Source organism: Callospermophilus lateralis, chromosome 13 (assembly GCF_048772815.1).
Source record: "Callospermophilus lateralis isolate mCalLat2 chromosome 13, mCalLat2.hap1, whole genome shotgun sequence".
Classification (NCBI taxonomy): domain Eukaryota; kingdom Metazoa; phylum Chordata; class Mammalia; order Rodentia; family Sciuridae; genus Callospermophilus; species Callospermophilus lateralis.
The window spans coordinates 50,340,616-50,368,440 of NC_135317.1; the positions used below are offsets into that span (position 1 = coordinate 50,340,616).

At 39.4% G+C, this 27,825-nt stretch overlaps 1 protein-coding gene across 3 annotated transcripts; it reads left to right on the plus strand.

The window, feature by feature from the left end:
• On the plus strand, positions 1-27,428 carry Sephs1 (selenophosphate synthetase 1). 3 transcript variants are annotated; one of them, XM_076831637.2, is made up of 9 exons: positions 1-252; positions 3,063-3,337; positions 8,565-8,668; positions 10,810-10,917; positions 12,057-12,211; positions 15,923-16,013; positions 18,313-18,412; positions 23,425-23,637; positions 25,529-27,428. In XM_076831637.2, the coding sequence occupies exons 2-9, from the start codon at positions 3,145-3,147 to the stop codon at positions 25,741-25,743; spliced, it is 1,179 nt and encodes a 392-aa protein (XP_076687752.1). In that variant the 5' UTR covers positions 1-252; positions 3,063-3,144; the 3' UTR covers positions 25,744-27,428. The 3 variants fall into 3 exon arrangements, with proteins under 3 accessions (XP_076687752.1, XP_076687753.1, XP_076687754.1); XM_076831638.1 differs by lacking the exon at positions 1-252 and adding an exon at positions 767-1,046; XM_076831639.1 differs by lacking the exons at positions 1-252; positions 8,565-8,668 and having other exon boundaries at positions 3,160-3,337.
• Positions 27,429-27,825: the final 397 nt, after the last annotated feature.

Consider the following 27,825-nt stretch of genomic DNA (forward strand, 5'->3'; position numbering starts at 1 on the left):
CGCCTCTTAAAAAGAGGTGGCCGGCCTCAAGGAACCTTTGCGGCCCAGCCGGCGGGAGCGCGGCGGCCCGGTTCCCGCAGGGCCGCGCGCAGTCAGGCCGACCCCCGCGGCGCCCAGGCGCGGGCCGGGCCTCCGCCGCCGGGAGCAGCATTTTTATTCAGGCGACGCTTAAGGGAGCCCGGCGCGCCCGGTGCATTGTGGGAGCGGCCGCGGCCCGTTTTCGGGAGGAGGCGGAGGGCGCAAAGCGAGCCGGTAAGCGGCGGGCCTGGCGAGGGGGGGCGAGACAGCAGGCTTAAAGGGGAATATCGGTCCGCAGGCCCGCGGCGGCCGTTGCAAATCCCCCTCCGGGCCGCCCGGGACCGCCGGGGAGCCGTGCACGGCCGGCCCTTCCAGCCCTGCCTGGAGAGGGGCAGAGCCAGGGCTTGGTGGGGCCGCTTTAAAAAAGAAGCACCGCCCGCGCCGCCGCCGCCGCCGCGCGGGGCCGGGGAAGGAGGGAGGGAGGAGGCGGGGAGGAGTGGAGGGGGAGGGCGGCCACGCAGGGGTTAATTTTTTCGCCCGCCGACATTTTTGTGCGGCGGCGGTGGGGACCCGTGCGCGCGCGGCGAGAGAGCCAGCTCGGTGTCCCGGGCGCCGCGCCTCCGGCCCTCCCCGCCCCCACCCGGCCCGCGCCTGCAGGCCCCGCGGGCGCTGCCGGACCTGGGCGCCGGGCCGGGCCTGTGGGCCGCGCGCGCCTCGCGCCCTTTCAGCGCTGTGGGCCGCGCGCGCTTCCCGCCGCCCTCGACGCCGCGGGACTGCCTGAGTGAGCATGGCCCAGTCGGCAGCTCCGCGCAGCCCCCGCCCGGCCGCCAGCCCGCAGCGCGGCGCCGCACAAAGAGCGGGGCCCGGGCCTGCTGTGCCTTTAAAGGCGGCAGCCTGAGACTTAAGGTGTTCCCGAGTGCCGTCCTTCGCGCCCGGGCCGCCTGCGCCACGGGCCTCATGGAGAGCGCCCGGGCCCTGCGCGCACGCCGCGGTGTCCACCCCTCTGCACGTGCGGGGCCTGGGGGTAGGTAGGTACCCGCCGGGCCGCGCGCCCTGCCCACCGCGCTGACCGCGCTCCCCGGCCCTGCGTCCCGCGCTCGGATCAAAAATGAAAACGTGCCCAGGAAGCAAAGGGTTAAACGTTATCTTTAAATATTCATGTCATTGTTTTAAAGGTGTAAACACGTGGCTCCTTGGTCGCGGTCGACTCTCTTATTATGCAAATTTACCCCCCCTTTCTAATCTTTACTTCACTCGCTGCCCCGCCGTCCCTCCTCTTTTCTCCTCCCCTGCAAAAATATAAGTTTAGCTGTTTTTTAAGGTTGGAATGTGATTGTGGTGGCTTGTATTTCTCATTCCACTTGGAATTTTAAAACTACTGAGCTTCTTCTTGGTGTAAGGTGTTTCTAACTTTTTTTCCCCTTCTAAAAGTGTGGGAAATTGGAAATTAAAAAGGAATCCCCAAATTCTCCTCCCCATCTTTCGGAGGTGGGGCGGGATATAGGGATGGGAGGTAGGAAAATAATTGGATGCTTCGGGGAGTTGGATTCCCCCCCCCCCCGTGGGGATCAGGTGGTGTTAAATATAAGGCATTTTGCGGAGGGCTAGAACTTTGCAGTTTTTGTTCAAACCCTTCTTAGTTGAAGTGGTATTAAGACTTTCCAAACTCTAAAATGGCTTCAAAATTCCCATCACTGTTACTTGCTTCGCTCGCTTTCTCTTTGGGGGCAGGTTGGTTTCTTGGAATGGTGTTGGAAGGTTTGTCCCGATGCATTTGTAGCTTTCCCACTAAAGTCATTGCTCATCCCAAACATGTTTTTGTAAGGATGCTTTGGATTACTGCCCAAACTCGGGCTTTGTAAATTTATTTTAAATGAACGATGTGCTTCCCAGGGGATGCAAAACTCTATAAATGGGATTTATGTTCTTAATCATAGATTTTATAGGGGAAACTGACCCTAAAACTTGGGGTGTCTGTAATTCATTCTATGCCCAATAAAGTATCAATCTGGAGGTTTTTAACCTTGGGAGCACAGAAGGCTTCTAACTTAGAAGACTTGTTCCAGCAACTTATGATGGTACTGGGTACTGTAAATGCTAGTGATTAGGTAGGTTTTAATTTATTGTTTTACTTCTGAAATGAAATGGTAATGAGCAGTAGCATATTTTGTCAATGATGTGTGTTCTAGTTTGTTGGGCGGGATGTTTGCTTTCTAGGAAATAGCACTGCATTAAAACATCAGAGAACTTTCCAAGTGCTCTTGAAGAACACCGACTTTACTGTGTTAAACAGCCATTCAAGTTTTTAAAGTTAAAGTCCATTAGGGAGGCCTCCTGTTAGGAAGGCCTCCTCATTAGTTTTGTATTGTGTTGTATTCTTATGGCTGGGAAGGAAACATGGTTTTCTAAAATTAGAATTTAGTATCTTGAAGAATTTCATCAAATGCATTTGTATAAATGTCCTTTTCCAGTTTCCAATAGGTGTTTTGTTTTTCTATCAGATACCAAAAGATCAAAAGGTTTTCTAGAAAAGTCACCATAGCAGCTTTCATATCTACAAAGGAAGTGGCTGGCAGTTTGGTTCCCATAATATTGCACCCTAGAAGAAACTTTTGGGGTTATTGTTCAAGGAGGCTCAGTGCCATATGAGCTTGCTGGCCAGACTGCCTTCTTCAGGAAAGATCTTCCTTACTATTTTCAGAGCCAACATTATAACCACACTTCAGATCTTGCATAGATAACTGGGATGGCATGGGTCCTTTTCTTGTTTGTTCTGGAAAGTGAACCCAGGGCTTTGCCCTTGCCAAGCATTGACTCTACCACTGAGCTACATGCTCAACCCACATATAGGCTCTTTTTTCAAAAGATGTATTCTAGCTTATGCATTACCATTTTGAAGAAGGTATTGTGGCTGTTTCCTTATGGTCTTAGTGGTTTCAGCCCCTGTCACATATATTGAATTTCCCTAATGTGTTCACTTTATGGTTGGCAAGTACATGTCTGAATTCTTTTAATGATGGTTTTTGTGTTTTGGTGATACCTAGGTGGATCAGAAGTAAAAAACCCAGCCAAACAAGAGAGAGGGAGGGGAGGGGCTAACCTGTGAGGAGTGTGGGCCCCAGAACCATGTCTACGCGGGAGTCCTTTAACCCGGAAAGTTATGAATTGGATAAGAGCTTCCGGTTAACCAGGTTTACTGAACTGAAGGGCACAGGCTGCAAAGTGCCCCAAGATGTCCTGCAGAAGTTACTGGAGTCTTTACAAGAGAACCACTTCCAAGAAGATGAACAGTTTTTGGGAGCCGTTATGCCAAGGCTTGGTATGTAAACCATTGTTCTTCCATACTTTACAGTCCAGTCAATGAGTCCAAAACCAAACTTCTGTCCTCCCATGTTGCCTTTTTAAAAAAAAAAAAAAGTCTGTAGAATTCAAAGAGCAATCCAGTGGTGACAGTGTAGTCCCTAGTTTAGAGGAAGTACTTGAAAAGCATCAAGACACGGATCTATAACAGTTATTAAACTATGGAATATGCGATTGACACCAGTATAGTACAGTAAAAGCATTTTTTTATGTTAAATTGAATTTTTTGGTTAGCCGAGGATTAAGCAGAAATTTATTTATGCTTTTTTCTTAAAATGATCCCTGAAATTCATGCATCCTCTTGATTGCCCTAGGGAAGGTTATACTGTATGCATAATGTATAATACTTTGAGAGTAATGACTGGGCCTGGGAGGAACTTGGGATCCTATACAGTAAGCAACAATTGAAAAGCTGAGAGTAGGACACACAGGACTGCTCCAAACTCAGAAGACAGGATGAAATCCTACTTGACCTCAGGGTGCCATCTGGAGTTGAGGGCAGTGGTTTTTTCTTTTCTAAATTCCTGGTGCTTATGGTTTCCTTTTTCCCAAACATAGAGTTCGAGAGACATTTTAGGCTCTGGGAAATTGTTCATTAGAGTTGTTTGTATGGTTCATTAAGTGCATGATGAAAGACTTACCATTTTGCCCTGTGAGTGGATTGTGTTCTGGGGGTGTGGATATTCTGTAGTTAGGGTGACTTGATCTTTCTTACATAAGATTTTATTTCATTTGTTTTTGCTCACTATTTTGTTAGAAAATTCTATCTTACCATCTTGGTTTTGAGCTTGAATTACTTCTTTATTCCACAATACATAAAGGAAATAAAAGGGTTGCACTGGGCCTGGTGCTGTACTCCTGTGGAGGATCACAAGTTCAAGGCTAGCCTCAGCAGCCTAGCAAATCCCTGTCTCAAAGTAAAAATATAAAGGCCTGGGGATTTGGCTCAGTGGTAGAGCCCTCCTGGGTTCAATCCCCAGTGCTGGGGTGGGTAGGGGAGACAGAGTTGCTTTGGTTGGGAGTGAGGAAAAAAGTACTCCTCATCCCCTCCCCCATGGCCTACAGGACTCCCAGAAGCTCAGTTTGACAACAGTTTCTCTCCTCTAGCTGTGGAGGAATATCAACATGGATGAGTTGGATTTAATGTTGACTGACTTGTCAGGAAGTGAGAGTACATTGAGGAAGCTCTTGAAAATAGTATCGAAAAATAAGCCACTCAGTGGTCAAAAACAAATGAAATAGGGCTGGAGATGTGGCTCAGGGGTAGAGTGCTTGCTTAGCATGCAAAAGGCCCTGGGTTCCAGGGCTGCAAAAAAAAGGAGGGGAAGAAAAAAAAAAAGAGAACTCCTATGGGTAAAGTAATGTAGTAGGGCTGGGGTTGTGGCTTAGTGGTAGAGTGCTCGCCCAGCATGTGTGAGGAACTGGGTTAGATCCTCAGCACCATGTAAAAAATAAAGATATTGTGTGTCCACCTACAACTAAAAAATAAATATATGTTTTTTTAAAAAAAGTAAAGTAGTAATTGCTATTCATAGCATCATCTTGTTGATCTTGTTTGAGATCTTGGGCCTGCGTTGTCCCAGAATGCTTTTATGGGGCCTGGATACTGTTCTTCCAGTAGTTTGTGAGGCTTGGAAAGGTGTGCCCATTCTGTGGGACAGAGTTGGGTCAGGATCTGAACTCTGTCTCTTCCTGTTGCTTGCCTTCTGGTTTCTAAAACCAAATGGGTTGGAAGTAGGGAGTGGATCTGCTTTGGCTTCAGTTTTCATCAGTGACAGAAGGAACCAATGAAAAGGCAGGAAAAAGTAGATGGAAGAACACAAAGACCATTTGTCTGGTCACATATGGTTTTTGAGAAGCAAAAGAAACTGAATTTTCTCAGAAAAAACACTTCCCCTAAATTTGCATTCATGGCAAACCCTGGGGGTATACAGATCCCCAGATGACAAGCAAATGGATGCTGAAAGAAGCAGGGTAGTAAAACCTATAGAAGTGGTGTACCTTCATGCCAGAACTTTTCCTTGGAATCAGAGTCATACTTAACCTGCTAATTTTGTACCAGTCACTAATGTTACTCAATTTCCAGTCTATAATATGAGACAACAATACTTATTGAAATAGTTGTGAATGCCAGAAATTTTCTGTTTCTTTACCTGTGTCTGTATCCACATGTATGATATGTGTATTAGATGTGTATATGTGTGTATATATATGTACAGATGCATATTTATATGTGATTATGTTTCTACTTTTAATTGAATATCATAATTCCTAGATTCTAAGGTAGTGTTAATTGAAGAATGAATCAAAACAGCTTAAAGGTGCATTCACTTGGGGCTGCGATTTTGGCTCAGTAGTAGAGCGCTTGCCTAGCATGTGTGAGGCTCTGGGTTCGAATCTCAGTACCACATATAAATAAGTAAAATAAAGGTCCGTCAGTAACTTAAAAGAAAAAAAAAAAAGGTGCACATGTTTACTAGATGTATCCCAATTAAAGAAATGTTAGCCTGAGTGTGTGTTAGAAGCTGGTACATACTTAACACTGTTGGTGGTATATGATGAGTTGGATTTTTATTTATTTTGATGGAGAGTTTTAATCTGAGAATTCCCCATCACCTGCTAATAATTCAACATAAGCTTCCCAGTCTAGTGTTTAAGTTTTTTCTTATTTCATGGCATTTTCCTTTGTTCATTTCCCTTTTCCTCTCTTTCAATTAGAAACCTTAGTTTTTCAAAGCCTATGTTCTGTCTCAGGCTTATGCCTTTCCCTTCCTTAAAATTTTGGAGGTGATTTACCCCAGTATATAAAAAATTTATTTTGAATGCATATAAAACATTACTAATGAGTTTTTAAAAAATTATTTAAAGTCTGGTGTCTATTTTACACTTATGTCACATCTCAATTTGGACTAGCCATGTTTCGAGTGCTTAACAACCTCAAGTAGCTAGTGGCTACCACATGGGACAGCACTGGTCCTCATTGCAGTAGTGTCACAGTTGTGAAAGGGAAAATGTGGATAATGGCAGTTTCTTTTTAGCCCAGGAAGATGCTCAGAGTCATTAGCTACTCTGTTGAAAGAACTGGCTAAGTATAGAAATAAAGTGCTTTACAAATCAAATGTATTTAGTTCATTTTGGGATGTGGAGTACTCTATAATCTGAGCTGCATCCATACCCCTTCTTATTTTTTATTTAGAGACAGGATCTCACTTAGTAGCTGAGGCTGGCCTTGAACTTGTGATCTTCTGCCTCAGCGAGTCACCAGGGTTATAGTCATTGTCCACCATTCCCAGTTTATTTAATACAAATTTAAGACTGAATCATTCTCATCAATTTAACAAGGACTTAAGCAACTTAGACCCTATACAAACTTAGAAAAAAGGGCTGGGGATGTAGCTCAGTGGTACAGTGCCCCTAGTTTCAATCCTCAAGTGTGTGTGTAACATTCAACAACTATTTAGTATCTCTTTCAGTAGTCTTGTAGTTTAAATAGAAACCCAGAGGAAACTATCTCACTATTTTCCAAAGTGAATAATAGTACACTCAGAACAGCCTGTTGTTAGAATTGTTATTTAGGGAGATAGTTGCAGTTCTTGCTGAGTGCACTTACCTTCGAAAGAGCACTGTTAGGTGAAATTTGTGTCTGTGCATTTGTGCCATTGAGGTGAATTTTCATACTTTCTTACCCAGTTGATAAAAACTGAGCACAAGTCAGGTGTACTATGTTGTCTCCAGTTTGTGAGACTTGACATTCTGAAATTATATTCTCCATTCCTTACTAATCTCTTTAAAAATTTCTACTTTGCCATCAAGTATAGTAAAATATAGTAAAAAGCCTGTTTTCACAATCTGGCTTTTTTTTAAAGGTTAATTTTATTTTTGCTTTAGTTATAGTGGACCAACTCTAGAAAAGAGAAAGGGCAGCAGCAGTCAACTGTTATTGGATCTGTTGCTGTCGTGATATGAGATGGTTTAAAACAGTTTTGCTGCTGCAAAATATGAAAAGTCCTTTCAATGTGATTGAGATGATTTTATTTCATTTGGAATTCCATATTTATAGGGTAGACTCTATTTTCTTATTTTTGTACTTCATCCTGATTTTTTTTCCTGACTTTGGCTATTGGACTGCCAAAGTGAAATATTTCCTAAGAGCGTGGAAGGGCGTCCTTTTGAGAGGGGGGTATAGGAAAACACTCTGTATTCAGCTTATTTGAGAATGCCAGTCCGAATTTGTAAAATGTGTACATTACAGGTAATTTTCAAAGAAATGTAGACTACTGTAGTGGCATCAAAACTGTTTTCAGAAAAAGAGAATTCTTTTTAATTAGCCCATCGGTGGTCCCTACTACCTTTAATATTGAGGAATAATTTTTAATAACCTGAAGTATTGCTCATACCCATATTGAGTGATTTGGGTGGGGGGCAATGCTGGAGATTGAACCCAGAGCCCAAGTACTCTACCACTGAGCTAAGCCTCCCATGTAGCTGGAATTATAGGCTTAAGTCACAATGCCCCACTGAGAAATTTTCTTTACAGTGGACAGAAAGTTTATATTGTAAGCTAGTAAATGTGATGATTTTAAGTTTTTCAGAAGGGACTAATATGGAATTTTAAGATCTTTTAAAAATTTCTTTGGGGAACCTATAAAATGAATTACAGAGGTGTTAGTAGAAAATTTTGAATTTTTATTCTGGCTTTGTTCTTTCTCATTTTCATTTTTCATTAAAATAAAAAAGTAATGGTAGCATTTTCTGTATGTGAAATACATAAATACCCCACTAGAAAAATAGAATAATATCTAAAAATACACTCAAAGTATTTATAGATAAAAAAATACAAATTCATATGTACTATTTTCATCTTTAAAGAATTCCTGAATGGTACCGGTAATATGATATAGTAATGCAATAAAAATACAGTAATAAAAAGAATTTTTATTCAAACATTAAGGATTAAAAATCATCCCATATTGAAATTGGGTTTTGATGACTTTTATTCATATTTTCTTTCTTAATCTAGTTAAGTTTCATGTTATGGTTCTGATAGGAAACACATGGCCTCATTTGCAATGCAGAATTTCCATAAATGTTTTATACAGAAATCTTCCTGTTCATAATGCTGATCATATGAAATAAAATGACTTTCCCCTTTTATTTTTGGATGCTGATGACTTCCATCTTCCCAGGCATTGGAATGGATACTTGCGTCATTCCTTTGAGGCATGGTGGTCTTTCCTTGGTTCAAACCACAGATTACATTTATCCTATTGTAGATGACCCTTACATGATGGTAAGTTTAACCTAATGTGTTTTTATCACTGGAATTACATATGCATTTGGTTTGTGGTTGTAGCTGTAGTTTTGTCTGTCTGTGATTTGGGGGTTTTTGTTCTTGCTATATCCAGAGTACACTACCCATCCCTGCTGTGACTCCTATAGTTACAGCAGTTGGGCCCATTCTGTGCTCATGCTTGGCACTGTCATAAAGTAAGTAGAGCAGGGAAGTCCCGCTCTCGCTTTTGTACCTGAGTGTATGTTTGTGCATAAGAACACCTATTGTTTTAGTCGTTTGTAGGACTGATATAGTTTTTTGTTTTCTTTCCTTATATTCTGTTTCTTTGACGTTTATAAACTTCACCATTCTATGTTACTGAACTCTAATAGGACTAATCTCAAAGGTTTCCTTCCAGAAATAAAGGAGCTTAGTGTCTCATTGTAATTTGACTTCTTGAACATTTATTCTGATAAACGTCAGCATTGGTTACTTCCCATCAGTCATCTGCGTACCTACCCACTACAGTGTTTATGACACTGTGTATGATATATATCTGACCATTGAATTGAGGTTCCTAGCTACTGGTCGTGTATCACACAGATATATTTTCCATTTTTCTATTGCATGCTTATGACCACATTGACCTACCCAGCCTTTAACCCTACTTCCCTACCAACCAAGAGAGGCCAATGAAGAGATGGGGATATCCCACTTATTATAAAATGCCAGATGTCCTTCCTATATGGTGAGGACACTGGGATTAATCTGCATAAAAGGAATTTAGACTGTGAGGTAGCAAAATAATGGGTATTCAGTGCTAGGATTCCTGTAACAAGTAAACAGGTTATTAGGAACCAGTGTTCTTTCTGCACCTCCATCTGTTCCCTCCTCTAGACCAATACTCCTGAGAGGCTGGGCAGGTGAGCCACACCTATGTGTCCCACCTGAGCAGGTGGCAGAGAGGTTAAAGCCAGAATTTATTCTCTTTATACCTAATCTCTTAAAAGCATTTGTGAGGGGCTGGGGTTGTGGCTCAGTGGTAGAGCGTTTGCTCACCCAGCACATGTGAGGCACTGGGTTCAATCCTCAGCACCACATAAAAGTAAAATAAAGGTATTGTGTCCAACCACAACTAAAAAATATTTTTAAAAAAGCATTTGTGAGCTCCCAGTAAGTCACTACCACTCGGACCAGTGATTGGTGTCTCCAAGTTGTATACTACCTGTTGGCCTGATGTTAGTGGATCTGCAGAAGGTTGTTAATCTATCAGGAATTTATAAGAAAATATAAAACAATTAAACAGCCATTGAAACTTATAATACTACCTTAGAGTTTGATTATCCTTTTATCAGAGGAAAAACTTCATTTTCTCGTTACTGTCTGAAAAAAGAGTAATTTATATAATGGCAGCTTACATTTAAAAAATCCCCAATGGCAGTTAAAAAAAAAAAAAAAAACTTTATTGTTACATTCCTATTAAACAATTTCAAGTTCCTAATAAAACAGTATAGTTTACTGGGAAATACTTCTTTTTCTTTAGAAAAAAGTCTTGCTTTAGGCCTGTATATTTCTTATTTCTTCTATTTTTTTTTTGTTTGTTTCTCAAACAAGATGGTTTTCCTGTTTATTTCTTATAGTCTTGAGGCTACAAAAATTTTTTAATCCAAGTACATAAAACCATCTTCTTTTCTTTTTATAACCAGTAATGTCAACATTTTTGTAGAATCTATTTAATTAAGATAAGTGGATGTTTCCAAGTTTTTCTTAGTGCCATTGTTTTCAGACTCTTTTACTCCCTAGACTATTGGTTCTAATCTTATTTGTCTTCCTGACATCCCCCCACACCCTCCTTTATCTAGATAAATCAGGGTTCTGATTTTCAGGATGATGATATTGGGGGGAAAAACAAAAAAAAGAACATGTAAATCTTTCTTCTACACAGAAGGGGAAATGTGTTATTAGGAATGTCTGAGAAAGACATACCAAAAGAAAGGTAACTAGTTTGCAAATTTAGAAGTTGAGGACCACATCCTGGTAATTGCTCTTCCTGGAGAGTCTCTTGAGTTCTCCTTGGAGGCCAAACCATAGGCTAGGTCTTCATTTCTGCAGTTGGAAACTCCCTGTTTGTGCTTCTCACATCTCCCCTCTCTTCCCAGGGCAGGATAGCATGTGCCAATGTCCTCAGTGACCTCTATGCAATGGGGGTCACAGAATGTGACAATATGCTGATGCTCCTTGGAGTCAGTAATAAAATGACTGACAGGGTAAGTAGGAGGTCCTTCTGTGTCTGCTTGCTGGTCTTTGTGGTCTTAGTTGTGAGACTTTTCTGACTTGTTTCCCATCTGGAAAGTGAGGAGGCCATGTGGCTTCTAATAGGCCTTCCAGCTCTCTAATTTGGGGTGGTTAGTAGTAAATTAAAATGAGAGCATCTGGTTTATTTATCTTTTTATTTCTACCACCCTGCTATCTCCTTCTCTTCCAGGTAGATTGAAACTTAGAAGTTTTATGTATGTGTGTTTTAATAAAGTATAGCCATAGTAATAGTACCTAAGTGCCAGACCTGTGGGATCAGGCACTGCCTTATATATAGGTCCAGGACTCTTGACACTTTGAGGGCCAGTAACCTTGTGTTGGTGGCAAGGTGTCACTGAAGTAGACCGTGATACAGGTTGGGGACATCACGTGTTCATGCAGTCACACTTCTGTGTCATTTCCTGGAGATACTTTGTCTTTGGTACTTGTTCCTTGAACCAGAAATGAATTCCTCTTGGTTACTTTTGACAGATACTTGGTTTTATTGACTCTCCACCCCTGTGTTCCCCCCAAATCAGCTTGCCTTACTTTATGGAAATCTTGCGTTTTTAGTAGGCCCTCTCTTCTGCCCTAGCAATGTGTGCTTTGATCAGTTATACCTAGTGGTGTCAGCAAGGGCCTTGTGGGTGTGCATTCCCATCTTGGCCCTCACCAGTCTTCACACTCTTTGGTTAATGTAAGCCTCCCCAAAGGTAAGGTGGATATGCAGAGGGAGCTAGGTTGGTTTTGTTTTGTTTTGCAGTGTTGGGGATTGAACCCAATCACTCTGCCACTGAGCTACATCCCCAGGCCTTTTAATTTTTTATTTTGAGAGAGGGTCTGATGGTCATCAGTCTTGGATCCCAGTCTGTGGACCAGTCCCATACATCTCTCCTCCTCTCTTGACTGAGTTACCTTAACATTGTAGCCCATAACAACTTCCAGCATTTGATAAAAACGGTTACAATGTGAAATACTCCCTATTTTTGTTACACCCTGCCTTATTGTTAGCTTTCAGGATTTAGGATCCTGTGATCCTTTTTATAAGTATAGAAGCTCTTTTCTGAGTTGAAGAGAATTGACTTTTCCTTTTTGTCCTTTTAAACCCTAGGAAAGGGATAAAGTGATGCCCCTAATTATACAGGGTTTTAAAGATGCAGCCGAGGAAGCAGGAACGTCTGTAACTGGTGGCCAAACAGTATTAAACCCCTGGATTGTTCTGGGAGGAGTTGCTACAACTGTCTGCCAGCCCAATGAATTTATCATGTAAGTTGATTTTTGTTTCATGTCACCTGATCTGTTTCACTTTTATATAAATCATTCACATATCATACAGTTCACCCCAAAAGTATACAATTAGGTGGATTTGTGTCTATTGATAAAGTACAGCCATCACCAGTCAATTGTAGAAAATTTTTATCATCCCAACAAGAAGCCCCTTGGTTGTCAATCCCCATTCCTATCCCTTCTTGGCTTATTTTACTTCATATAATTAACATTTTAAGGTCTATCCATTTTGTAGCATGTAGTACTTCTTTGATCCTGTTTTTGAACATTTTCTATATTTAAATTGAATTATAATTCACATAACAAAATGTCACATGATTCATCATTCTAATGTATATAATTCATTGATTTTTGTGAGGATGGGGTTATATAATCATCATTACTATCCAATTCCAGAAGCAACCCTATACATATTAGCAATCCCTTCCAGTTCCCTCCTCCCCGCCATCCTCTGGCAAACACTCTACTTTTTGTCTATAATGATTTAAGTGTTTTGAACATTTTATATAAATGGAATCATGCAGTGTATGACATTTTGTATCTGGCTTCATTCACTCATTGTAATGTTTCCAAGTTGTAGCATAGGGGTGGAGATATAGCTCAGTTGGTAGCATGCTTGCCTCCCATGCACAAAGCCCTGGATTCGATTCCCCAGCACACCAAAAAAAAAAAAAAAAAAAAAAAAAAGTTGTAGCATAAATCCTTACTACCTACTTTTTTATGGCTGAGTAACCCGTCATTTGGACACACATGTTTTATTACCCATTTTTTTGGTTGGTGGACCTTTGGGTTATCTGTTATGAATGATGCTATAAATACTCATGCGGGTTTTTTGGTTGGACATAAGTCTCTCCACATCCCTTCCAAAATCTGTTTATTGTATCTACTGTGTGTGAAGTAGTAGCCTATTGTGCTTTTAATTTGCATTTCTTAATCAAAGTATCTTTTCATATGTTTTTTTGGTCCTTTCTCTATATTCTTTGGAAATGTAACTCAACACAGGTTGTCACTTTCCGTATTTAATGTCTTGTTAAGAAAAGCCATTCTGCCCTGTTTTTGAAGGCATTGTTAACTCCATTTCTTTCTTTCTTGAATAGGTACTGATAGGTACTGTGTTGAGCAGGTTCAGAATTCAAAAAGGTATGAAAAAGAATCCACAGTGCAAATGGTTTCACCTATGGCTGGATCACCAGATTGATTCCTGCCTGCAAGGCATCCTTTTTATTAGTCTTGTATATTGGGTTTTTTTTTTTTTTTTTTTAAGATTTTTTTTTTTTTGAGAGAGAATTTTTTAATATTTATTTTAGTTATTGGCGGACACAACATCTTTTGTATGTGGTGCTGAGGATTGAACCCGGGCCACACGCATGCCAGGCGAGCGCGCTACCGCTTGAGCCACATCCCCAGCCCAGTCTTGTATATTGTTAAACCAATCTGTTGTTGACACTTAGATGATATTCAGTCATTTTGACATTACAAATAATACTCTAGTGAGGGACCTTAGAGGTAACAGATCATGTTACTCAGGGGAATCTACTGACAGGGGAATCTACTGAAAAAATTTCTCAGTAGAATCACTAGAGCAGGTGACATGTGCTGATGATTCTGATATCTCCATTTAGCTTGCCCTTCATAGATGATCTACTAGTTTATGCTCCATAGCAGTGAATTTAGTGGATCAGTTTCCCCACATTCTGAAAACTCAGTGAGGTTAACAAACTTGGTCTTCACTGATCTGCTTGGTGGTTTTTTTTTTTAAATATTTATTTATTTATTTTAGTTTTCGGCGGACATAACATCTTTATTTGTATGTAGTGCTGAGGATTGAACCCAGCACCACGGGCATGCCAGGCGAGCACACTACTGCTTGAGCCACATCCCCAGCCCAATCTGCTTGGTGCTTGGTGATTTTAACCTTTTTTTTTGGTACTGGGGATTTAACACAGGAGTGCTTTACTACTATATTCCCGGTCCTTTTGATTTTTTTATTCTTTGAGACAGGGTCTGAGTTGCTTAGAACCTCCCTGAATTGCTGAGACTGGACTTGAACTTGCGATCCTCCTGTCTCAGCTTCCTGAGTCACTGGGATTACAGACATGTGCCACTATACCCAGTTAACCAGGGGTGAACATTTTTCACAATCAGATCTTTTGTCCATTTTTTTTTAATTGATGGAAGCTCCTTGTTATTTTTACTATCAGATAGCTTCTGCATTAAGGATTGTGCATTTTACATACCACCAATGCTTCATTTTCCCAACATATAGCGTATGTTAGTAGTTTTCAGGCTTTCCACTTAGATACTAAAGGATCTTTGTCTCACTCATTTCAGCTTTTTAGTAAAGAATTGAATGGGGAGAAAAATTATGGAATATTTTGCCAGTAGCATGTATATTTACTTTTTTAAAAAAGCTAAAAGAACTTGTACATATGATTACATTCTGTCGTATTGCCCATAAACTTAAGAGTAACACCATAGTTTGTCACACTTGATATAAATTTGTTGCTTGCACATAACTGTTAAAGTGGAATAATTTACTAGCCTCAGGTGTGAGTGGACCAGAATTGAAGGATACTTTTATCTGAAGGTCTAGTTTTTGGGAAATGAAATTCCTGTACAATGTCCAAGTTTTATATTGCTCAAAGTTGACAATGAATACAAATCTTATAGGTTGATTTAGAGAGTGTGATATGCGTTCTGAAGTCTTTTGCTCTGATTTGCTTTTATATCATTTTAGTAGCCCAGTGATGGGCTAGAAAGGTTATGTGGACAGCTCCTTGAGCTGAGACAAGAAAGGGCTGAGTGGTGGATGCACATCCTGGTAGTGAGGATACAAATATAATAGTTGTTTTCTTTGGAGGATCAATCTTTTCCTTTTCAGGGCTGCCCTTTTAGAATTTGCTTTCTTTCTTTAAAGCAGGGTCAACCCTGACCCTTGAGTGCCAGATAGGAAACTTATTATTGGTCACTGAGTTTGGGAACCTGGTTGCAGAAATCACCAAAACACCAGACTCAAATTCCAGCCAAATCCCATAATCTAAAAAATCCTACCTGAGTCTCTACCATATAAGTGATCACGAACAAGCCATCTTTGAGAAGTCTTGTTGCCTCAAATGATTTGGAACTCTGGTACATCTGTGAATTACACCCACTCATATATGGGCTAAGGGAAATGGCCTGATGGAAACTTGGAAGACTAAATGATCTGCTTCTTTGCATACTGTGTGTGTATGCTACTGGGATCAAACCCAGGGGTGTTCCACCTCTGAACTGTATTCCTAGCCCTTTTTGTTTTAATATTATTTTGAGACAGGGTCTTAACTAAATTACCCAGATTGGCCTCAAACTTCCAATGCTTCTGCCTTAGCCTCTCAGCCACTGGGATTACAGGTGCGTGGCACTGTGCCTGTTACATTTTTTTAAAAAATCTATAGATAATTGACCGATGTGTTTAAGTCTGTGGATGTTTTCATTTTCCTTTTAATATTTTGTTGCAGTAATAGCTTCAGTAGAAGGTTGTAAGGCTATATCACCTAGTACATGGTAACAGTTGGCTTAAATTTAAATTTAAGTAAGTGCAAAAGCAAGTACTTTTTTTTTTTTTTTTAAACAGAATTTTCCTTCTCCTGTTTTAATGAATTGATCTCCTTGGTTAGTTTTACAAGAATGTGCTATTTTTCTTTTCTTCAGGCCAGATAATGCAGTGCCGGGGGATGTGCTTGTGTTGACAAAACCTCTGGGGACACAAGTTGCTGTTGCTGTGCACCAGTGGCTGGATATTGTGAGTAAACTGCTGCTTGTGCGTGATGGGGACGGAGCACAATAAGTTTTCAGAGTTGTAGTGATTTTTGTTGGAGGGTTTAGAAAATGAAACCTTTAGTTTTTAGTACCATAGAATTTAATTTAATCAATCAGGTCCTTAAAAGATATCCTCAGAATTGCCCATATTCTTGTATCAAATGAAAATTTCAAGTAGCTTTTGAAGTAAGTAACCCCAGCTTAGGGCTTCAGAGGTTTTCTGTAAAGAATTTGGGAGGCCAGGGATTAGCATCATGTATTTTTGGTGCTGAGTTAGCTTTGATTTTCACATCTTAAACATCACTAAAAAGTAATACGGGGCTGGGGGTGTAGTTCAGTGGTAGATTTCTTGTCGGCATGCATGAGGCATTGGGCTTAGTCCCAGCATAACAAAATGATTATGTTGATGATAGTAATAACACTGTGGGGAGAATTTGTGGAAAGTGGTATTTGGGGTATAAATAAGGCCAGTTAGGGACAAACTTTTAGTCTTGGGGGTTGAGTTTCTGTTTGGTAGTTGTCTTTTAAATTGATTAGTAATTAAGAACATTTTTTTAAAATACTTTTTTAGTTGTAGGTAGACACAATACCTTTATTTTATTTATTTATTTTTATGTGGTGCTGAGGATCAAACCCAGTGCCTCACACATGCTAAGCAAGCACTCTACCACTGAGCCACAACCCCAACCCTAGTAATTATGAACATTTTGATGTGTAATTCTCTCATGGAGAATGCATCTAGAATAGAAAGGTATTTCTCCTATAATCATACCTGACTTTGTTTTTTCTCTTCCATAACAACTCAGAAATTAATAAGATTGTGGTATATTCTCTCATTCATCAACCTTGGGTATATATCTTAGTTGTAGCAGATGTAGCAGAGTAAGAGATTCTCTAAGTTTGCACCTTCTCAGTTATTTTTCCCTCCTCACCCAGGGATGTAAACTAGATAGGAAGGGCATTGCAGGGGTACTTTACAGATGCTGGCCAGGACAACCTCCCAGGACTACACAGTTGAGCAAGGGAGCTGAAGCAGGCAAGGCAAGGGGGTTGGTGTCTCCACCTCAGGTCAGCATTGCCTTTGTTTTTTTTTAACCAGTTTTTTTAAATGCTCAGAATTGAAGAAAGCAAGTACCAAAGACACATCAACAGCACAATATGCTTTTTTTAAAAAATGTTATTGTATTTTTTTATATCTTCATTTTATTTATTTATTTTTATATGGTACTGAGGATCAAACTTAGTGCTTTACATGTGCTTGGCAAGTGTTCTACCTCTATCATTGAGTCACAATCACAGCCCTACTATATACTTTTTATAAAGAACAGAAGCAACCAAAGAGTGCTATTTAGGCATTATGAGAAAACTATGTTTTGAATGTTGGGAAAGTACAAAATCCAGGATAATTGCTACTTCTTGGGAGAGAGGGAACAATGGAGTGAGGGTAGGTAGAAGATATTGCTGATGTTTAGTTATTAGGTGGTAGGTAACTGGGTTTTCTTTATTCTGTAATAAAACAAATAAGTAGTTGCATAAATGGGGGTAGTTAATGAGCCATATGACAATATGTCATGAACCCAGCATCATAGTGCTGGATTCTTCAAAAATCAGGCTGAGGGGAATAAAGGCAGACCTCTTTGTCCTCATTATGATGTCCTTTAATTACCCATGACTGACCTGAGTGTGCATGCACTTAATGTTGTTTCCAATTCTTCTCTTCATTGAGATAGCTTTACTCCTCTCACTCCTAGGCAGAGGCATGTGTCCATAATCCCAGGATGCTGAGGGGACAGGATTGCAAACTCAAGGCCAGTTTGGGGAACATAGACCCAGTCTCCAAAAGAAAAGCTTCACTCCAGGCTTCAATTAAAATCAATAAAAATATAATTATAATATGAAAAAAGAAAGCTGTGGACATAATAGGAGAGATGAGAGGAGAACCAGAGGACATTCAAAGCTATTGATAATGTGATTTTCACCCTCCTAAAGAGGAGCAAGCTTCAGCCTGTGCTCACACACCTGTTGCCATCTCAGTGTAGCTGTGTATATTGCCAGGTTTACATAGCCAATAAGATGCAATATTGATTACAAAAATGTAGAATGAGGATAGAAAAGAAATTATGACGATGGGACTGATGGATACTTAATATTTGGTACAAAGTCAGATAAATAAAACTCAGAAGATGACTAAGCAAAATGGTGTTCTTTGTGTCAGTGGTAAGAAGTAAAGATTAATCATATTTTCCCCCTCTTTTCTCCTTAACTTATGTTTCCATTGTTAGCCTGAAAAATGGAATAAAATTAAGCTAGTAGTCACTCAAGAAGACGTAGAGTTGGCATACCAAGAGGCAATGATGAATATGGCACGGCTCAACAGGACAGGTATGGGCAGGGAAGGGTTCTGTGGTAGGGGTTGGCAGACATTCTGAAAAGGCCAAGGTAGTAGATATTTTAGGCTTTGAAAGCCACATAGAGTCTCAGTTGCTCATTGATTTCCCCTATCACACATACATGCACACAGCTTTTTAACACAAAAGAAAACCCCACTTGTGGCTGGCCAGATGTGACTGTTGACTACAGGCCATCTTCTCTTGGTACCTGATTTGGCTTATGTGAATTTACTCATGGAAATCCAAACACATGTCCCCTACTAATGGTTCCACTTAAAATTTTTCATCTTTACAATGGTGGTAGGGTGAGAAATATTCAGTAGAAACCACAATTTGAATTTTGAATAATTGGTCTTTTCTGGTGCCAGAGATAGGCAATATGATTGAAATGCTGCGTGGCAGCCATGGCTCCTAATCAGCTGTTTATCACAAAGGTAAACAGCCAATATACTATAGTCTACTGTATTGCCAACCTATGGTGTTTGGTAGATTGTGTGTATTAAATGCTTTTTCAACTTAAGATGTTTTCTGGGTACAATGGATTATTGCATAACCCCATCAGCAGTCAAGGAGCATTCTGTACATTGGATGGGTTGTCTGATTTCTTGGTATTTTCCCTTTTATTTTTAAACTTTCCCAAAATGATATTGATTCAAATATACGGAATGCATAAGTCATGAATTCTTTGTTTTTGTTTGTTTGTTTGTTTTTGTTCTTGTTTGAATGAAATGTTGGGGATTAAACTCAGGGGTACTTTATCACTGAGCTACATCCCCACCCCTTTTTATTTTTTATTTTGAAAAGGGGTCTTGCTAAGTTGCTTAGGGGCTCAGCTTCCTGAGTTGCTGGAGTTGATAGGTATGCACCACTTTGCCCAGCAAAAAATTCTGTGTGTGGTACCGGGGATTGAACCCAGGGCCTTGCTCATGCTAGGCAAGCACTTGATACTGAGCTACATCCTCCAGCCTGACCAGAATTTTTTTTTTTCCTTAATTTTTATGGTTGGACACAATACCTTTATTTTATTTATTTTTATGTGGTGCTGAGGATCGAACCCAGGGACTTCAGCATGCTAGGCTAGCACTCTTTTGCTGAGCCACAATCCCAGCCCCATGACCAGGATATTTTTAAAAATTTCTTTTCTTTTTTTTTTTTTAACTGTATTTCTCTTCAATATTTTTTAATTTTAAAAAAGTTTTTTTTAAAAATCATTTTAGTTATATATAATATTGGCTTTCATTTTGACAAAATTAAACAGACACAGAGTATAATTTGTTCCAATTTGGTCCCTATTTCCATTTGTGTCTCATCCTCGTACCCTTATTCCCTTTTTTCTAGTCTGTTTATCTTTCTTCTGTTTACTTATAGGGTTTTTTTTTTTGTCTTGTTTTTTATTAATCTATTGTGGATATACATAAAGGTGAAATATACTGTGGCATATTCATATATGTACACAGGAAAGTTTGGTCAGGCTCATTCCATTGTTCCTCCTTTTCTTGTCCCCAGGAGATCTTAAGAGATCGAATCTGATACTCTTGATTTTGAAGTTAATTAAAAAGATTTACTTTAGCATCTGCCTTTGTACTTACTTTAAACATTTCACTGCATGCTGCCTTATTTGATCTGCTGTCAGTGGACCTGGGCATTACTGCTAGAACTTCTTTGGTCTCAGCTTTTCTAGATAGTGTCAAATTGTTTTCCAAAGTATTATATATCAGTTTTCAGTGGTGTACCTATATGTAACTTTTTTCTTTTCAACGTCTCTCTCTCCTCACTTATCCTACTATAGAAGAATTACATGTTTATTTTAGAAAAAGTATTAGAAGATGGAAAACAGTAGAAAAGAAAATTATCTGTAGTTCCACCACCCCAAAATAGCTCATTAGTATTTTTTATGTATTCTTGCAGAACTTTTTTTGGTTTCCTGCTGTTTTTTTAAACTAGTGTGTATCGTAAATTATGTATCTGGAGTCTGCTTAACATTTTAAGATTGTTTTTCCCATATTATATATCCTCATATACATGTTTTTTTTTCTTTTTAGATATACATGACAGTAGAGTGTATTTTGACATACCATGCATACATATATAGAGTATAACTCATTCTAATTAGGATCCCATTCTTGTGGTTGTACCTGATGTAAAGTTTCACTGATTGTGTATTCACATATGAACATAGGAAAGTTATGTCTGATTCATTCTACTGTCTTTCCTATTCCCATCCCCCCCTTCCCTTCATTGCCCTTTGTCTAATCCAATAAACTTTTATCCCCTCTCCCTTTATTGTGTGTTAGCATCCACACATCAGAGAGAACATCGATCTTTGGTTTTTGGGATTTGGCTTATTTCACTGAGCATGATAATCCCCAGTTCCATCTATTTACTGGCAAATGCCATAATTTTTCATTCTTTTTTTATGGCTGAGTGATATTCCATTGTGTACATGTACCATATTTTCTTATCTATTCATCTGTTGAAGGGTACCTAGGTTGGTTCCATACATAGTTGAGCTGTTGTGAATTGAGCTGCTATAAACATTGATGTGGCTGTGTAACTATGGTATTGCTGATTTTAAGTCCTTTGGGTATATACTGAGGTGTGGGATAACTGAGTCAAATGGTGGTTCCATTCCAAGTTTTCTGAGGAATTTCCATACTGTTTTCCAGAGTGCTTGTACCAAATAAAAAAATTTGCAGTCCCACCAACAACATATGAGTATACCTTTTTTTCCCCAAATCCTTGTCAACATTTATTGTTACTTAGTATATGTAGTTTTTAATGGCCAAATAATATTCTACCAGATAGGGATTACATTTTGCCTTTTTTTTTGGGGGGGGGGGTGATGGTACTGGATGCTCTACAACTAAGCTTACATCCCCTATCCTTTTTATTTTGCATTTTGAGATAATACTTTGCTAAGTTGCTCAGGTTGGCCTTGAACTTAGAATCCTCTTGCCTTAGCCTTCCACGTCAATGGGATTACAGGGATATGACACTGCACTTAGCAACCTTTTGCCTATTTGTGAACAATTTATTTTGAAATATAAATTTTTCATACTTTCCCCCCTTTACTTGTAAGAAACAAGTTATAGATCCTTAGAGAGAAATAGAAAAATAGATTGACACAGCCATAGTCAAACTACTGACCTCTGTCAGAGACACAAAGGCAATTCATTAGGAAAAATGTTTTTCAACAAATGGTTCCAGAACAAGTGGACATTCACATGCAGAACATAAATCTAGACATAGACTTTACATGCTTCATAAAAGTTAAACTTCAAATGGATGTAGACCTAAATATAAAACAAAACAGTAAAACTCCAGGAAGATAAATAGAAAATTTAGTTGGCATTGAATTTGGAGATGACTTTTTAGATAAAACACAAAAATATTTTCTGTGAAAGAAAAATTGGGTAAGTTGGACTTCATTAGTATAAAAATCTACTGTTCTGTGAGAAAGACAAGAAGATGAAAAGATAAACCTCAGATTGGGAGAAAAATCTGCAAAATGTATCTGATAAACGTCTGGTGGCCAGAATAAATGAAGAACTCTTTCAAGTCAATCATCCAGTTTTTTTTTTCTTAAAGAAAAACAGTTCAGTTAAAAAAAGGGGGGGCAAACCCCATAACATACACATCACCAAAGAAGATACATAGATAGCATATAAACATAAAAAGCTACACAGCCTTACATTTTGTTAGGGAATTGCAAAGTAAAAACTAAGAGTTACTACTCTACACCTATTAGAATGGCTAAAATCCAGTAGGCTGACAACAACAAATGCTGACAAAGATGGAACAATGGGCATTATTACCATGTGATTCAACAATTGTACTTTTGTGAATTTACCCTCCTGAAGACTTAAATTGACACAATAACCTGCATGTAAATGTTTACAGCGGCTTTATTCATGATTTCATAATTGCCAAAACTTAAAAGGATGTCCCTCAGTAGATCAACAATAAACAACTGGCATATCCAGATGATAGAATATCATTGATATTAAAAAGAAAGGTGCTATTGTGGAAGAAGCCACTCTGAAAAGCTTCTACAGTAAGATGCATCTATAGCACCTTCTAGAAAAGGAAAAACTGTAAAGACAGTAAAATGATCATTGACTGCCAGGGGTTTGGGGGAGAGAGGGTTACTAGGCACAGCACAAGATTTTTAGAGCATGATACTGTAATGTTGGATGGCTGTTGTTATACATTTGTTAATGTGTAGAATTAGCACACTCAACCCTCATGTGAGTTACGGATTTTCATTGATAGTTAAGTACTAATTTGACTCATTGTGCTGTAGATGCAAAATGTTCATTTGGCAAAACTGGGGGAGGGGCATGTGGGAACTCCCTAAACTTACCCCCACACTCCAAAATATAGTCTATTAATATTCTTTTTTATTAATATTTTTTAGTTGTTGATGAACCTTTATTTATTTGTATGTGGTGCTGAGAATTGAACCCAGTGCATCACACATGCTAGACAAGCACACTACCAATGAGCCACAACCCCAGCCCCTATTGATACTCTTTTCAATTGAAAAGTAAAAGAACTTTCAGATAATTGATCTCTAGCAAGAGTACTTTGATTGATTTTAAGTCAAATAGTCTTTGAAAGTCCTCTTTGTTTTTAGGAGGAGATCTAAATTACCTGCTGTTGAATAATTCCTCTGTATAGTTTTTGTCAGCATATTGGAAATAGCTCTTGTTTGAAACTGCTGACAGGTTCCAGGCAGTTTAGATTGAAATAGATCAGGACTGGGGGTATAGCTCTGTGGTAGAGTATTTGATTGGCTTGTGTGAGGCCCTGGATTCCATCCCCAGCACCATAAAAAGAGGAAGGAAAGGAAGAAAGAAAATCAGAATTTCATTGATTTTGCTCATTTTGTAATACTATCTTTTTTCATTATTTCTGTATGCCATCTCCCTGACAAATGAGTTTTCACTAGTTTGTGATTTTGAGTTCTTCAACTAAGGTACTTTTTTCCTTTGGCTCTCTAAGCTGCAGGACTTATGCACACGTTCAATGCCCACGCAGCCACTGACATCACAGGCTTTGGGATCTTGGGCCATGCTCAGAACCTGGCCAAGCAACAGAGGAATGAAGTGTCGTTTGTGATTCACAACCTCCCTGTGCTGGCCAAGATGGCTGCTGTGAGCAAGGCCTGTGGGAACATGTTTGGTCTCATGCATGGAACCTGCCCAGAGACATCAGGTATGGGATCCTGGGTCAAAGTCTGAAGGTTGGACTTAAGCCAACAGAATGTTCCATGAGAAAGCAGTGGCCTAGTGTGTGAGTGTATCTCCACTTTGTGAGGGTAGTCCTAATTATTTCTGGCCACCTCTGTGTGGGTTTCCAGTACCTACCATGTGTGACCAAGAGCCATATTTTGAGTGTTCTTTTCTTCTTCTTTTGGATATAGGAATATAGCAGTGGTATGGGAGTGGGAGAATGTGGGAAAGATAAGTCATTACCCAAATGTCATTGGAAGCTTAGTATTTGAAATAAACTAATACCTATAGAAGACATTGAACTGACTATAATTTTTTTCTTGAAAAAATGTCTAAAATTGTTCTTTTAAGAGTGAAATAGAGCTAGGCTTAGTGGTGCATGCCTGTAATCCTAGAGGCTCAGAAGATTGAGACAGGAGAATCTCGAGTTCAAAGCCAGCCTCAGCAATGGTGAGGTGCTGAGCAACTCAGTGAGACCCTGTCTCTAAAATAAAATACAAAATAGAGCTGGGTAGGTGGCTAAGTGGTCGAATACCCCTGAGTTCAATCTCTGGTACCAAAAGAAGATAAAAGAAAAATAGAGCCAGGTGTCATGGCTGTATTATTACATGCCTGTAATCTCAGCAGCTTGAGAGGCTGAGATAGGAGGATCACAGGTTTGAAGCCAGCCTCAACAACTTAGTGAGGCTGCAAGCAACCTTTTTATTATAAGACCCTGTCTCAAAATAAAAAGGGCCGAGTATGTGGCTCAATGATTAAGTGACTTTGGGTTCAATCCCTGGAAAACCCCCCCTCCCCCCAAAAAAGTAGTGTATTGTTTTCAAAGTTCTCTCCCCCATTTCTCCCTTTGTGCTTTATCTTGACTCTTATCAGATTCTCTCTTATTTCTCTTTCCTTTTCTGTATAACTCTAGTTTTCTATCCTGAGAATTTAAAAATGGTCAGTTGTCTAGACCTGACCCCCAGAATACCTGATGTCAGCTGGAGTGGTCCTAGTACTCTTGAAGATTCTGGTATAGGCAAAGGTGGAGACCACAAAGCTCTGCCCACTGTAGCCCCTTTGAAGTGGCTTGGAATTTCAGGACTTCATCAGGCCCCCTACGGATTTTGATAAGGACCCTTCAGCTTCCTGCTTGAAAGAAAAAAGTTTTGTCTCAAAGCAGGCAGAGATTTCCCCCTGTTGGTTATCTGGTTGGAACAGTCTGCCACCTAGTGGGCACTGAGGGAATATTGAATGAGTTAGTGAATAATACTAATTACTTAAATTTATTTCTTTTATTCAGAATGAGTTTTTACTTTTTAAGTAAAAGTACACTATACAAATTGTTCCTGTGTTAATTTTTACTTAGAAGCAATTTTTTTTTCTGGCCTAGTTACTAGAAATAGTGAAGATTTATTTTAATGTGTTATTGCTATTTCTGTTTTGAAGACAATGAGTTGGAACTAGAACCTAGATTCTTTGAGGCATTAACTCTTTCATGAGTCTTAAAATACAAACGAGTGGTTTTGGTGAGATGAGGAATCCAAATTGAAAATGAGCATTTCTATTCATTTGTAAATATTTCTTTCAATGTAATGTTAAAAAAAAAATAGCTACCACATGTTTCTGAGGCCCCAGCACCTTAGTACACACAGCATTAAATGGTTTGCAGATTGGTCATCGTCACAGTTTAAAGTTTATTGTTGTCTAGGTGTATACCAGGGAATTGTTTAGTCTATGGGATAGGGCAAGCCTTTTGGTTTAATGGAAAGAGCAAGTTGGTTAAGTTGTTGGCTGAATTTAGATCTTGTGTAGAAAGTTTTTAATAGAGGCAGAGAAACTGCTTCAGCTTGTAATATCACAGTAATGATAATTCTTTTCTTTTCCTTTGCCAGGAGGCCTTCTAATATGTTTACCACGTGAGCAGGCTGCTCGGTTCTGTGCAGAGATAAAGTCCCCCAAGTATGGCGAAGGTCACCAAGCATGGATTATTGGGATTGTAGAGAAGGGCAACCGTACCGCCAGAATAATAGACAAGCCCCGGATTATCGAAGTTGCACCACAAGTGGCCACTCAAAATGTGAATCCCACACCTGGTGCCACCTCCTAATGTAGACAGAAATAGCTATTTGGTTTTGTTTTTAAATAGATCTATTTCCTTTATCATCACTTCAATTAAAGACTATAAGCAACAACAAAAATCTCATTGTGTCTACACATCTGGTGACCTTAGGTCGATTGTGAGTGGATACAATTAATAAAATGAAATCCATGGCCTTCTTTTCCTGTTACATTAACTGAAGATGCACCTAATCTTGAGGCAGCTTCTGAGTTGAGAATTATATTGTTATCCAATACTGTTGATTCATTTTGAATCTTTAGACACGTATCTCTTGCCGCATAGGCTCTTTCTAAAGGTGCTTTCACACAGCACAGACATTACCAAGAGTAGTGTCACATAGCAGTTGTGTCTTTTCATTATATGTGTATTTATCATATCAGTCTGGTCTTTTTTTGTATCTTGGATGGTATTCTGGAAGGTTAGATTTGGTAAGTGACAAGATGGTCTCCTGGTAGTAAGAAGGTTGCATGATTCCTTTGCATCTTTGATTTGTAAAGCTGAGACTAATAATTCAAGAGCATCTCTTTGACCCAGGACATTCTCCAATAGTGCATTCAGTTTCACAAGGCAAGTGCTTCAGTCTGCATGGAAAGCACTTTGAAGACAAAAAAGAAATGTTATTTCTTTTTGTAGCCTTCCTGATATTTACAGTAATATCGTTAACTTTTCTTTACTGATATAGCAAAAAAGAATACTTTTTGCAATGTAATTAGATGTTCTATAGTGCAACAAGGAATTGCCTTCCAATAGGGAGTTCATGTATAATACTCATTTACAATTCAATATATAATTAACTACGCAAATAATTTTTAAATATAATCAATAATAAAGGCTGTTGTGTGGATGGTAGTGTTTAATACATTTTATATTTTGTATAGTGATTTCAGGCCTTTTGTTTCCTTAAAATCAGCAACTCTAGCCTAATTCCTAGCATTGTTTTGTCCTTTGCGCTAGTACTTTTTTGTGCACGCTTTTTGTGATCTGTTAAAAATCTGCATTGCCAACATTGCAGCTCGAACTTAAAACTTGTTATTCAAATAAATATTTAATTTTTTAAATTGCTCTTGTATAATCAGATGCCCCTTTTAGTATTATTTTAGAAGCGTTGGGAGGGTTTTGCCTAAAGTACAATTTATCGGGGAAAACTAGATTTTAGTTTTATAAAACTTTTAAGTCTTTCATGGGACCTATATTTTCTTGAATTAAATTTTGTAGTTCTAGAACAAATAGGCAATCTAAAGAGGTGTTATCTGTGTTACTTAAAGCAGAGGCTTCCTTATATTTTAACCTACTAAGCAGTCGGGAGGGTTCCAGTCGTTAAGCACAAGGGCGCTGCATCTTCCCGAGTCTTCGACAGAGGAGAACCATCGAGGGTGCCAGTCCTCTGCAAGGCTTTGAAGGCTTCCTGCTCGCCGGCACTGCACCCGCACTCAACCTGTCGATCCTCGCCAAAGGAACTCTCCACGCAAAGCTACCTGGAAGCCAGGGTCTGCAGGCCCCCCTCATGTGTGCACCTGAGACTGAGGCCCTTGGTGGCAGGCAGTGCAGAGGAGGCTGCCACAGACTGGCAATACTGGACGTTTTATAGGAATTTATATAGATGTCGGTCCTCAAGCTGCACGCCAGTGGTCTGCAAAATAAAATGTGTTGGAAACCTCTGAGTACAAAAGACACTGTTGAGCTGTTTTTGTTTTTGTTTTTTTTTTTTACATATATATATATATATATATATATATATATACACACACACACACACACACAGGTGATGTAAATCTGATCTACCTTTGGTATAGATAGATTAGGACTCAGTGCTGATGCTGCCCTTGGTGGCAGGCCCAAGAAGAGGAAGTAAGCTGAACTAGATTATGCCCTTCAGCTCTTTAAAGATTCATATTCATAAAGAGAAAAATGCCTGAGATGTCTATGTGATTCATAGATCCCAGGAGCAAGAACTTAAGTGGTATTTTTCAGAGAGTGACCCAGATACTCCTGAATTTTAGGGGGTTGTCAAAAGGAACATTCCTGCCCTTTCCCCCAGACTCACAGAATAAGAATAAGGAAGAGGGTGAG

Bases quoted from the DNA above. Each gene is read 5' to 3' on its own strand.
- Sephs1 (XM_076831637.2), top strand. From the start codon at position 3,145: ATGTCTACGCGGGAGTCCTTTAACCCGGAAAGTTATGAATTGGATAAG. The intron at 10,918-12,056 runs GTAAGTAGGAGG...TTTAAACCCTAG, and splicing joins GTAATAAAATGACTGACAGG to GAAAGGGATAAAGTGATGCC. The intron at 18,413-23,424 runs GTATGGGCAGGG...TGGCTCTCTAAG, and splicing joins GGCACGGCTCAACAGGACAG to CTGCAGGACTTATGCACACG.